This window comes from Neofelis nebulosa, chromosome 3, assembly GCF_028018385.1.
Source record: "Neofelis nebulosa isolate mNeoNeb1 chromosome 3, mNeoNeb1.pri, whole genome shotgun sequence".
Taxonomy (NCBI): domain Eukaryota; kingdom Metazoa; phylum Chordata; class Mammalia; order Carnivora; family Felidae; genus Neofelis; species Neofelis nebulosa.
The window spans coordinates 124,959,841-124,974,090 of NC_080784.1; the positions used below are offsets into that span (position 1 = coordinate 124,959,841).

Genomic DNA, 14,250 nt, shown 5'->3' on the forward strand with positions numbered 1-14,250 from the left:
GAGGAGGGGCTAGCGTCTCAGTACGCATGCTTGGAGAGTTCGGCCGCGGAGCTGGAGGAGCACTTCAACCTCTCTCTTCCAAAAACTTCCGGGGCGGAGAGAAGGCCGGAAGCACACCGAGTGGCGCGTACTTAACCTCCTTTCTTGGCGGAGCGCTTCACCTCTCGCCTGGTGAACTGATAGATGTTTGTGTGGGATAGCTTATCTCTGGTCGCACTCCACGGGGCTAGAATTTGGCCTGGGGGAAATCTGACCCCAATGAGCAGGTGGGAGATAGCTCCCTACGGCAGCTCGTCCATTTACTCAAGCTCTACTGTTCCCTCTACAGACTGTACAGACCTTCCTTTTACTGCACACCTTCTCTAGTCGCCTTGTTTTTATCCCTTTTCAGAGGCAGTTCCTCCCGCCCCGCCCCTCCCTCCTGCAATTATGTATGATCGGGCTCCCCGCTTGCTCAGATTGTCTGAAGGTGGCAGCACTGAGGAGCATGTGGGTCCTGGGTCCTACCAGATACCTTTCCTGAAGCGGCAGGCAACAGGTAAGAGGTAGGGAAAGGCAAGCATTCTGTGACAGGCACCTTACTTTCGGCCTGCCCTGCTTCTGTGTGCCTGTTAAACATAATGGTATCACTGCATAAGTATAACAAAACATGAACTGGGCAGAGAAAATACTCTCCTTATTTTATAGGCGGTGACTGGTAAAATCATTTGTCTTATTTCACAAAGTCAGTAATCGTATGGCTAGGACATATGATGCTACAATGGTTGTCTCCATCAAACTTTAAATTGTACACGTTAGATCTGGGATTTTGATTTCCTGACTCTTGATGACTATGTGAGTCTCTAAATTCTGTGTTTCTTACTGCCTACTGTTTCTTTTCCTTGTAATCCTGTCTGCCTGACACACATTTGCTACCATTAACCAGAGATACTTTATTTACTAAGATTTCACTTTTATATTCTATTTAGCAATATGATTTAAAGTCACCTTTACACCCATCGTGGGGCTGGAACTCAGGACCCTGAGATCAAGAGTTGCATGCTCTTCCAACTGAGCCAGCCAGGAGCCCCCATAACAAATACTTCTAATTTGCTTTCTGCTTTTTTCTAATCTGATGATTTTGTGGAGTTTACTACCATTCAAGCTGTAGTTTTTCCCTTGTTAATCTGCATTTTCTCTGTTGTTGCACTATATATTTTTAAATGAATCCATTACTCTATATGACCGATCAGATTAGGATATTAGGTTGATTTAGGTTTCTTTGGGTGGAGTGCAGGTTTCTCATTTGTCCTTGTTTTAATTTTGAATTTTACTACTTTTCAGCATTTGATATTGTATTAGTCTTCTTGGAGCCTATGTCTGTATTTAATACAGTGGAGTTCTAAGCATTAACTCCCTAGCAATATATTAGCTACCAACCACCACCCAAAACACTTATACGTGTGATGCTTTTCAATCCTTATTTTGACACTGTCTTTAAACAGTACCTGATTCATGGTTAGGACCTAATAAACATTTGTTACACATGGAATCAGGGAATCATTCCCCCGCCGCCCCCCCCCCCCCACCCGCGCCCCGGCAACCAATCCTCCATTGCCCTCTTTAAAGGTTTTTATTTTTCTCAATGCTTTTAAATGTTTATATGGTGTATTTTCCATCCTTTGCTGGTTGCTTTTCTCATGTATACTTTCTCATTCAGATCCATAGCTTGAACTATCCATATTCTGATTCTGAAGACTTCCAGAAGAAAGTCTTTAGAGATATAGGTGACTTATATCTCTAAGATGAACGTTCTTCTGATCTTAGGGCCTTCTTACTGCTATTAATTTTTTGGACATCTTTATCTGGGTGGTCTGTGACATCTGAAGCTCCACATGTTCATCATTTTCCCCGTCGTTACTAGCGTCTTTGAAAAATTACCTGTCAATCAGTCATAAACTTTAAACTTTGAAATTATTCTAGACTTCTTCTCTGACTGATCATACCCATTGCTCATTAAGGTCTATTGATTCTGTCTTCTTATTGTCTCTCAAGTTAGTCTCCTTTCTTCATTTGACTGCCCTTGACTTTGTTCAGGCCTCATTATTTCTATTTTGAATTAAACCAATAAAATATTGCTGTTTTTTGCTTTATTTCAGTCTCCAACTTTCTCTTATGGCTAAAGTGATCTTTCTAAGATATAATTATGTTATTTGATAAAAAAAAAGTTCTTTTAACACTAAGGTTGAAATCTGATGTACTTAACAGTGCATAAGATTCTTCATGGTCTCATCCCTGACCTGGCCTCCCACATTATCTCCAGGCACCCACACCCAACACTTGACCTGTATACATATCAGCAGTTCCAACTTTGCATTTTCTATAAATTCATGCTTACTCACCTGCGTGCTTTTGCAGCTGCTGATACCTTTGCCCACTATGCTGTTTCTTCCTTTTTCATTTGACTGAGTCCTACTTTTTCTTTCAGACTCAGGTGAAATGAAATTGTTCTCTGATTACGATTTCTCAGGTCATTCTTTGACTCCTTAATGTCTCCTTCATAGCCCTTTGATACTGTATCTTAATTATCTGTTAACTTATGTGGCTGCCACACTAAAATGTGAGCTTCTTGGGGGGCAATAACCATGATCTTTACTGGTACCTCTCAGTTTTTAGCTCAATAGCATATCACATAAAGGCTTAATTAAAAAAAATAAACAATAATTCTTGGAATAAAGTTAGAAAAATGGTCTAATGAGCTACACATAGGAGAGTTAAAAACTCATTACATGACTTGTGTGAACTCCACTTAGCAGTAAGTGCGGTGTTGCAACAAGGGTCTTCCTTTACTGTTTTGTAGAATTGTGCCTTTCTGACTTGTAAAATAAACTAAGAAATTCTATGCTTGGCAACTCCGAGCAGCTGCATCCTATTGAGCCCTGTTTTAGCAATACTCAGTGTCCACATGCTGATAATCAATAGAAGGTACAGATATCATTTCTGTACTGGATAATTTCAAAGTAGCTATTATAGGAGCATCTGGGTGACTCAGTTGGTTAAGCATCTGACTTTTGATTTTGGCTCAGGTCATGATCTCACAGATGGGATTGAGCCCTGGGTTGGGCTCTGCACTGACAGCGTGGAGCCTGTTTGGGATTCTCTCTCTCTCTCTCTCTCTCTCTCTCTCCCTCTCCCTCTCCCTCTCCCTCTCCCTCTCCCTCCCCCCCTTAAAATAAATAAATAAATGTAAAAAAAAAGGAGCTATTACCCCTTTCCAAGGTTTATTCTGCCTTACCTCTCTGGGGTAATGCACTGGACTATGCAGAAATATACACAGTTATTTCAATTAAGGGTCATGTAGATTTTATAGAATATTATGTAGGAAGGTTAGATGTTGGGACTTTATATAACTTGTTACCTTGAATCATAGAAGAGCAGAGGATCTTAGAGTCTTAGATCTTCAAAAGAAAGATGCAAGTGCTCTTTATTTCTAACCTTTCTTTCTTCTCTTTAACCCTTCCTCTTACCATAGCCTGCTTGGTCAATGCTCTGTGTATTATCTTCACATTTTCCTCAGGAAATTCTTTTCACCCCAATCTGCAAACTTCATTGCCCCAGCTTTTGGCCATTGAATCAGAAAGACTCTTTCAACCCAGGCTTTACAGCCTAAAAGGGACAGGACTGAGTTGCTCTGATTTCATGAATAGGAGAGATAATGGATATTCCAATTCCAGATTAGTGAGAGCTATTCCTGATTTTCTCTCATTTCTCTAAGTAGGAAGCATATTTTGTCTCATCAAAGCAAATTTTCCTGAGACAACCACCCTAGTAAAATATGATAAAAACATAGTTCTTTTAGTAATGTGACTGCTCCTGGCATTATTGTGTTAAGGAGGATTTAACTGCTTTTTGAACCTGATTTATATAATAAGGGCACCATACATTAGCTGTGTATTAATTATCTATGTTGGTTCTATATCAGTTATCTAAGCTGGGTAACACTGGCCCCCAGATTTCTTCTTTGATGGAGGAGTGGTTAGCTTTACTTGCCACAGAAGCATGAGCTGTTTATGGTTTTGTACTTATAACTATGTGCTTATGCCACCAATAATGAATTATTAGCCAATCAGAATTTAGGGAGACCACCTCAGGAAATGCAATCTGTATTTAAGTTTAAATAAACAATAGGTATACGTTTACTGGATATGTTGATGTTCCTGAAGCTGAGTATGTTTCAAAGATCTAGTTATTGCTTGCTTGCTTATTTATTTATTCATTTATTTATTATTTGAGAGAGAGAGAGAGAGAGAGAGCATAAGGAGAGGGATAGAGGGATGGATGGAGGGAGGGAGGGAGGGAGAGAGAGAGAGAGAGAAACAGAATTTTAAGCAGGCTGCATGCTCAGCATGGAACCCAAAGCTGGGCTTGATCCCATGACCCTGGGATCATAACCTGAGCTGAAATCGAGTCAGGAGTTACTGCTTTTGTGTGAAGAATGACCTTTTGGTTTTGTGGCTGTAGCTGTGGCTATAGAATTTGTCCTTTAATCACATGCTGCCCACCTTATTTCTCAGAACGTACTGACTTTTATTGCTTCATGCCAGTTTGATTTATATTCTGCTGTTGGTGCCTCAAACTCCGTATTTCCCAAACTGAACTTATTTCTTTCTTCTCAAATCTTTCCTTCTTCTATATTCCTAATTTCTTCTTTGTACCTGACAGCTTATCATTCATAATTGGCACTTCATATGCCAATATATCCATGTCACAAATCAAACCTGTTATCTCACACTCCATCAGCCCTAATTCCCCAGAATCTTCTCCTATATTTTTATATCTTAATTATTGGCAACACTCTTTGTAGTGTAATTATTTATTTGTCTGGCTTTCCTACTTCTTGAGGCCAGGGATTTAATTTATTTGTTATTGTACCCTCACCGCCTCTCCCTGCACACAATAAAGTGTTCACTGTTGAATGAATGAGTAATGGTGTAGTTTAGAATATCACCTATTGAATTCTATATTTATTGATTAATATGCAGGGTGCTATGATAGGGAGACCAACCATCCTGATTTATATGGGAATGTCCTGGCTTTAGCACTAAAAGTCCTATGTCTTATAAACGTTAAACATTAGGTATATGTAAACATTAGGTATATAGTTATGAATAAAACAGAAAAGTCCTTTCTTTCATGGAGCCAATTAGTATAAACATTTTAATTTTCTTGTGGTTTTACTTGAGCTCAATATTTCATACAAACTTTTAGCCTATTGATTAAAGATTCTATATAATTAATTTTGGAAAACTTCCATGAAGATTTTATGAGTACTGGCTTTCTTCAATATGTGGGGCTATTGTGTGTTTTTTCCCATTTTTATATGAATTTCAATATTTTGCAATTAATTTCACACTTGTTTAGGTAGATTCAGTTAGAATCTCTGCCATGGTGTTAGGACAGCTGCCTCAGAACTAGTCTGAACTTAGCTTTTGTTTTCATACCTATCTCACATTACCTCATGTTTGCATGGAGCTAAAAAAAAAAAAAAAAAAACTTGTGAGATTAAATACTTATGCAGAAAATTGCATAAAAAGTATGGCACAAAAAGTGAATACTCAAATATAAAATTGCCAAACTTCCCTTTCAATTATATCTCTTTTCCTCTCCCCTACAGGTAAGCACTATTCTGATTTTTATGGCAATCACTTCCTTGTGTTTCTTACAAATTATTAAATCCTGTTGATGAAATAACCCCTTTGTCAGAAAGCAACGTCTCTCTGTAGTTTTCATTGTTCTAAAATCTGCTCTGTCTGATGTTAATATAGTCCCTCCAGCTTCCTTTGATTCATGGATGTATGGTATATATTTTCCATTTTACTTTTAACTTCTTTATGTTTTTATGTTTTATGTTTTATGACTTCTTTATGTCTTTATGTTTTATGAGGGTTTTCTGTAGACAGTATGGAGTTAGGTCTTGCTTTTTTATCCAGCTGGCAATCTCTGCCTTTTAAATTGGGGTGTTTAGAACTTTTCTATTTAATTTAATTGTCAACATTGTTGTGTTTATATTTATTCTCTTGGTATTTGTTTTCTATTTATCTCATCTGCTCTTTGTTTCTCTTTTCTTTTTTCCCTACCTTCGTTGAATGAGTTTATTTTTTTTTAAATAATTTTGTTTTTGTCTCCACTATTGCTTTACTAGCTACACTTCTTCTTCTTCTTTTTAAACATTTATTTTTGAGAGAGAGAGAGAGAGAGAGCACAAGCAGAGGAGGGGCAGAGAGAGAGTGAGACACAGAATCCAAAGCAGGCTCCAGGCATTGAGGTGTCAGCACAGAGCCTGACACGGGGCTCGAACCCATGAAACTGAGATTATGACCTAAGCCAAAGTCAGATACTTAACTGACTGAGTCACCCAGGTGCCCCTACTAGCTACACTTCTTTATTTTGTGGCGGTTGCTCTGAGGTTTAAATATATATCTCTAACCTATCACAGTCTACCTTCAAATAATATTGTACCACTTCACATATAGTATATGAATCTTACAACAGTGTGCTTCCATTTCTCCCATCTCATCTTTTGTACCATTGTGGCCATATATTTTACTTCTATATATATGCTATGTCACAGTAACTTAAATTATTTTTGCTTTATTTATTTATTTATTTATTTATTTTTTAATTTTTTCAGAGCTTTTATATTTTTTATTCTTCATTTAGCGTTTAAAACACTACTATAGTTGAATATTAAAACAAAAACATAGCAAGTAGTGAGCTATGATTATAGTCCTTCACTCGTTCACTACTGCATATAAAATGCCAGCAGTGTTATTCACTGGCCCCATTAAGAGGTCTGACACTGAACAGCTCCCCTAGGATGATGTTCATCATCCTCATATGTTTCTCCATTGTAATGGCCCCATCTTTTCTGGTTTGGATCAAAGTCCACCAGTTCTGCCTGGTCCATTTCATCAGTCTCTTCTACTTCCTTCTTCTCAGGTAGGAGTTTTTCCATCAAAGAGAGCTTATCAGGAGAGAGAAAGCCATTCTCAGGAAAGTTTACCTTAAATTTGATGATTAAGCGACGCTTTTCATATGGTCTATGATAAATTGGCATGCCTTCATTCAGCACACACTTGATATCTCCATGCTTGACAATCTGACCTGGATGAGAGGTAATGACAGTGGTTCTGTTGTCAAGTGTAGATATTGGCTTTTGAAAGCCGCACAGTGCTTCAACCAGCTGTATGTGCCTACACATGAAAAGATCCTCTCCTCGCCTAGTAAAAACAGCATGGTCCTTCTGATCTAAAACAATGATAATATCTCCTGATTCCAGTCCAGGTTCTTGGTCTCCTTCATCATGGAATGTTATCTTCTGGCCATCTTTCATGCCTTTGTCAATATGAACTTCTAGAATCTTCTTTTCTCAAACTATCTTCCTTCCATTGCAGCTTTTACATCTGTCTTTAGGACTGATCCGTTCCCAATGGCCCTGGCACTCTATGCACACAGACTGAATTTGCTGAACCATTCCAGGTCCTATCTGATGAATTCTTATTTGCATTCCAGTACCTGGGCAATTGGGACAACATTCTACCGCTCCTTTCTTACCACCTTGGCTTTCACATTTGTTGCAAATCACATTCTTTTGCAGAGCTAGTTTTCTTGTTGCACCATTATATAAATCTTCTAAGGTTACATAAGAGAGCTGATACACAACATTTTTACCTCTCCTTTCTCTCTGCATCCTTCCTCCTCCTCCAAAAAACATATCAAAGATGTCCATGGGGGAGCCAAAACCACCACCTGCTCCACCTTCTTTAGTTGCCTGTTCTCCTCCTTTGTCATATAATTCCCTTCTCTTCGCATCAGAGTGCACTTCATAAGCTTGAGAAATCTGTTTAAACTTCTCTCTTTCATTTGGCTTCTTGTCAGGGTTGTACTTCAAAGCCAATTTCCTGTAAGCCTTTTTCGATTCTTCCTGGGTGGCATTGAGTTTGACCCCCAAAACATCATAGTAAGTGGTTTCTTTTACCTTTTTCTACATCCGGTGAGGGGGCTGAGGCTGGTGTGGGGGAGCGGGAAGGAACGTGTTGCTGGGCGCAGCTGGGCAGCCGCCGCTTCTCCGCTTTTCAGTGAGCGTTCTGGAAAGTTCCAAATTATTTTTGCTTTAAATGGTTATTTTTAGGGGCACCTTGGTGGCTCGATGGGTTGAGCATCTGACTTTGGCTTAGGTCATGATCTCACATTCTTGGGTTTGAGCCCCCCCATCAGGGTCTGTGCTGACAGCTGGGATTCTGTGTCTCCTTTTCTCTCTGCCCCTCCTCTGCTCACATTCTGTCTCCAAAAATAAAATAAAACATTAAATTTTTTATTTTTAAAGAGATTAAGAATTGAGAAGAAATGTTGAGAAGAAAATTTGTTGTTAATCCTATGAATGTACTTTCCATTTCAGAAGTTTGATTTGGGTCTTGTTATATCTTCTCTCTTTATCATGTTCATCTTTCTTCTATCTTGTTGAACATATGAAGAATATTTATAATAGATACTTTAATGTTCTTGTGTGTTAATTCCATCTTCTCACGTATAGATCTGTTTCTTTTCAGTGATTTTCCTCCTGTTTATGGGACGTGTTTTTCTGCCTTTTGGAAGAACATTTTCTGGTGTGTGCACTGTTCATGTTTTTATAATCTGTGGCTTGGTTTGTGTGTGATTATGTGTGTGTTTTGAAGGAAATTTGTATCTTGTTCTCTTTCATGGTTTGCTGCTTTTCTTTAGTGATATAACAAATAATTCTTGATTTCAGTTGCATTTTAATAAATGTGGGCTTTAAAATAAACACATTATTTCTTGTTTTAAAAATATTTTTCCTTAATCAAGATTAACAAGATTTTAAACTACACTAATTAATACCATGTATTCTCACAGTATTGTACATCTTCCTTTAGTGTTTAAGATTCACACAAATATGAAGCCTCACTTTCATTCTTTTATTACCTGTTGAAGATAGTTGCTCTATTCTCTTCCATCACTTCTTTAATGTGTGTTGCTTACACTATACTCATTTTCCATTTCTTAAAATTTTTTTATAAATCTTTCAGCAGACTACGTGTGTCTACTAAATTTATTAAGTTTGTCTAATTTTATGATTACTTGTTCCAATGAAATTTGTATCTTAGATTTGTAAATCTTTATTTGAGGTCAGGTAATCAAGAAATATTTACCAAGTACCAACTATGTACCAAAGTAAAGAGACATTATTAATTACTTGCTGTAAACTCACTTTAAATTATTTCGATCTAAGCTGTCTCTGCAACTTTATATATGCTATTTTCTACAAATAGTAGGTGCTATTCCAGAATATGAAACACTGGTCTTCTGTGGATAAAAACATTTTATTAGCTAAGCATAACTGACATTTTCATCTCAACCAGATGTACCTAAAAGAAAAAGGACTTTTGTTTTTTATTTCTTTAAGTATTTTTTTCTGTTGTTTAGGAATTCCAGTTCTGTAGGTTCTTTTATTTAATATATATTAATAAACATTCTGCTGTTACACCAGATTTTTTTAAAAATGCAGCAACTTCTGAGGGTAACCATTGGTTCTGAAAATGTAGTCTCAACAACTGAAGTTACTAAATGATTTTATATTTTTTGGATGCTTTTTCTGTGAAGTCGCTGGGACCCTATCTTATCTGCCAGTGACATGATTTTACTTTTATAGGTGGCTATGCACCATTCCTTTCTTTGGCTGCCAGAGACAGTACTTTTACTGTTGCTTCTAACACTGAGAAAGCTGTTCCAGGTCCAGGACACTATAATGTTTCAGAAGCACAGGTAAATTTGTAATAGTTATAATTGTCTGAGTTAATAAGAATCATGCTTTCTTCCTCTAATAGACTAATATGTCATTTATCATATTTTATTTTTCCTTCATATCATCTTCTTTCTCCTTTTAATGTATATTTTGTTATTAGAATAAGAGAAAATAAATGTGTTTAATATTGATTGCCTGGTTGGGTGTTCTCCATTATTCTATATATTCTATAAGACATAAAACATTGTTACATGCTTCATTGTTCTTGAGACTCTTCAATGGGAGAATAAGACTATTGAATGAATTATGGTATGTGAAAGTTGTGTAAATGATCAAGATCTGTAGAAGGAGGGTGGCAATAGAGTGAAAGAATTAGTTTTTGTGTCATACTCTTAAGCTATAGTATAAGCTCAGCTTAAGCTGAGCCGTTGTCTCATCTTGCACCTATACAGTCTCAAGAGTCTATGACCAGAATATTTTTGATGACCCATTCATGTTCAGAAGCCATGGATGTAACTCCAATATCTTCATAATCATGAATATCATCTTTTACCCTTTTCACATACATTTTGCATTCATATATAATGACTCCTAGTTGAGCCTAGCAGATCTTTATCTCCTCTGTTGGAGGCCCAGGTGCAGTCATTGATGCCTTAATTGTTGAATTAGACTTCCTAAATTAATAATAGCAACTATTCTATCAGGATTTTTTTGTTGGAAGCAATAAAATAGATTTCTAAGACAGATACTGGATTTACAATAATATTTATAGGAAGAGTATTTGGGTGGCTTATGGACCTGAAGGATGAATTGAACAGTGAGGTCTGAAGGAGGGACAGGACTAAGGCTATTCCAGGTATGTCAGAAGTAAGAACTGCAATAGGGAACTGCCATTAGATAACTTAATCCTAGAACTCCGTCTGTTTTTTATGTGTGACTCCACTCAGTGTTAAAATTCCCAGTAGGGAGAACCTGATTGGTCCAATGGTTCCTGGGATAGAGGATCCTGTGTTTGGAACCTCCTTTAAAACCACAAAGTATAGGGAAGATTTCTATCTGCTGGACAGATAGAAAACAATAGATTTACATTACATTTTACCCCTTGACCGTCCAGTTCTCTTCGTTCTAATGTGCACTACACATACACACAATTCTTTCCATATATATAATTTTAAAAATGAAATTATTTTATGTATAATTTTCAAGTATAACTTCTCTGAAGGAGCCAAACTAGTGTCTAGCTATTGCATTCAGAGATGGTATTACAGTGTGACTATCGAATGGATCTCTATATTAAGGCCATTTTTACTCTTGTTTTTTCATATTCCTTTTCCATTCTGCAACTTATAGATTAAATGGTAAGTAAATATAACATGAGATACTATAAAGAAGTGGTTAGTAGTGTGAACTCTGGAATTAGACTGCCTACATTTGTTTTTCATTTTGTTTTTTTTTAAAAAAATTAATGTTTATTCATTTTAGAGAGAAAGAAACAGAGAGACAGAGTACGATAGGGGGAAGGGCAGATAGAGAGGGAGACACAGAATCTGAAGCAGGCTCCAGGCTCTCAGCTGTCAGCACAGAGCTGCTGCAGGGCTCGAACTGACAAACCACGAGATCATGACCTGAGCTGATGTCAGACGCTTAACCAATAAGCCGCCCAGGTGCCCCTAGACTACCTACGTTTGAAATCTGTCTCTGCCACTTACTAACTGTAAGACTTAATCTTCACTACTTAATCTCTGGGCTTTAGTGTCCTCATCTGTTTAACAGAGATACTAAATTTGTAGGATTTTTCTAAGAATTAAATGTTAGTTAGCATTTAAAAATAGTGCTTGATTATAGGTAGCATTCAATAAATTTTATCCATTATTAGTGCTGCCATTTTACAACAGAAGAGGGAAAGAGAGAGGGGGAAAATGAAAACAAAGTGATGTGGGAAGCAAGGAAATGCAGATGGGATCTGTTAGTTTCTGTAACTGATCATGAAGCTGTAGGTGGCTTAAGATTTTTCCATTACTCATTCTGTGTTCCCTGTCTCTTTAACAGGGACTTTATCTGGTGGAGTTTTTAGCTTGATGTGGTGACTACAGTCTTTAGTTCTAAGAAGTCTGTGCTCTGTTCACAGGCTTCCTTCTCAAATCTTTAAATAAACTTGCTCTTAGCATTTTCACTGGGCATTATAGTTCGAGGAAGCTCTGCAAAGTGTGTCTCTGTCTTCTTCCCACCACAGTGCTGTGGCCCCCTCATTAGTCCTGTTTTTCAGTCCTGGCCAGTGTTAGTCACCTCAGCCAATACACTGACTTCCTTATTTTGTTTTCTGCTTTCTAGCATAAGGAAGCTGGAATGGCCAGGCATGGTCTCAACTTCCAATTCAGTGGGACATTTATGGCTCTTTCCTGGTTTCTTAAAACTTCTAGAATACTAATGCCTAGAGGACAAAAAGCAAAAAAATAGTAGTGGGTCATTACAGTTAATTGGAAATGTCACTCCTATTTCTACTCCATGGCCTATGGCCATCATATTATGGGTCTATGGGTTTGCTAGTTCTACCAGTAGTGCTTTATAAAGACTGTAACTCCACTCTTCGAAGAGGGGAATGGAATAAAATATACAATAGATAGATTTCAAACTTGTTAAATATGACAAATATGAGGGTGTTGGGATATTTTATTAAACTGATTTTAGTGAATTCCACATGTAAAATAATGCAAAATGCAATTTAGATCAGACTTTATTTTATTCCAATTTATTTTTTGGATTTCAAGAATAAGGAGTTAGAAAATGTAATTTTTTTAATGTAATAGTTGACCTAAAAAAAAAAAAAGTTCTAGTATTCTCTATTTTTGTTCTTAAAACTATAAACAAATGCCAAGAGAAGATTGATTTCCTTCATTTAAAAGATGACTATGACTTATTTACTCAATTGTTGAATTTTTTTTTTTTTTGGTAGTTTTAGGCTAAATTCCTACAGAACTTTTAGAACTTCAAGAAATGTGAATTTATCACACTGTTTAAAACATAAAGTTCATTATTAAATTTTTTTTTTTTTTAACGTTTATTTATTTTTGAGACAGAGAGAGACAGAGCATGAACGGGGGAGGGTCAGAGAGAGCGGGAGACACAAGAATCGGAAGCAGGCTCCAGGCTCTGAGCCATCAGCCCAGAGCCCGGCGCGGGGCTCGAACTCACGGACCGCGAGATCGTGACCTGAGCCAAAGTCGGCTGCTTAACCGACTGAGCCACCTAGGCGCCCCTAAAGTTCATTATTTTAAATGACTGAATTAGGAAATACGTTTGTGATGTGGCATAGTTAGCATACTAATTCTGTAAATAATTAATATACTGAATAATAATTAAAGGGATAATCTTATTAGAGATTAATGCAAGTGATTAATAATTTATTTTAATACTTTTATTTTGGAAGCATAGGTTGAAATGTTGCTTTCTATTAGCAATTACTTAGTAATTATTATTTGGAGACTTCAAATGAAATTTAATTTAATTTATTTTATTTTATTAGCCTATTAAGTCGTATACCTTATTCTGTTCAGATCCTGTTTCCTAGAATGAATCCCACTCCAAAGGGTCATTTCAGATTTCACTTATGTTTTCCTGGTTCTAATTCTGTTCTAGTTTGTGACCTGTCTCTGCATGGCAGATACCATCTTGTTTCTTGCTACGTAAGGTTGGTTCTAGATGTGGAGATCTCTTCTGTGGATGTAGATAAATAGTTATATTTCATATTTCTCGCTACCTAGGCCTAGTAATAGATGTCCAAATTGTTTTACTTAAAAAAATTTTTTTTAAAATGTTTATTCATTTTTGAGAGACAGAGAGAGACAGAGTGTGAGGGGGGAGGGGCAAAGAGAGAGAGAACACACACGCAGAATCCGAAGCAGCCTGAAGGTTCTGAGCTGTCAGCACAGAGCCCGATGCGGGGCTTGAACCCACGAATTGTGAGACCATGACCTGAGGCGAAGTCAGATGCTTAACCGACTGAGTCTCCCAGGCCCCCCTGTTTTACTTTTGATCTGAGAAATACATCTCACTAGAGCTGAATGATAGGATATTGTATGTGATACAGTGCATGGCCTCACCCTTCAGATGAGACTCTGCCTCCTTTATTGTTGGGAGGTTGGTGGCAATATAGTAATTCATCAAGTAACCATAGCATATAGACAAAAGCACAGTACCCAAGAAGTAGTAAGGCTATTTTTCTCACAGATTTTCATATAAAATATATAGTTACCTCATAATATAATTTTTGTGTTATTTATCTGACATGTAGTTCCTTTTATAAACTCTTGTAAAATCAGTAGAATTGGTAATTATGAAATATGAATAATTGGAAAAAAATTCTTGGTTAATTTCTACCAGTTAAAAAATCAGATTAATTTTACTGTCTTCTGTTGAGGCTCAATATAAATTCAAACTGCAGTGTGAAATGT

General features: G+C 37.0%; 1 protein-coding gene and 1 pseudogene across 3 annotated transcripts in view; one reads left to right on the top strand and one right to left on the bottom strand.

The window, feature by feature from the left end:
- The first annotated feature begins 81 nt into the window (after positions 1-81).
- STPG2 (sperm tail PG-rich repeat containing 2) overlaps positions 82-14,250 on the top strand; it is a 549,964-nt gene continuing 535,795 nt past the window's right edge. For 2 of the 3 annotated variants that reach the window (XM_058721856.1, XM_058721858.1), the window contains exons 1-2: positions 82-538; positions 9,707-9,819. In XM_058721856.1, the coding sequence (XP_058577839.1) occupies positions 430-538; positions 9,707-9,819 (222 nt within the window). In that variant the 5' untranslated portion in view covers positions 82-429. The remainder of the gene's footprint in view (positions 539-9,706; positions 9,820-14,250) is intronic. The other variant, XM_058721857.1, reaches the window with a different exon arrangement.
- LOC131506266 (dnaJ homolog subfamily A member 1-like) lies at positions 6,824-9,054 on the bottom strand (annotated as a pseudogene).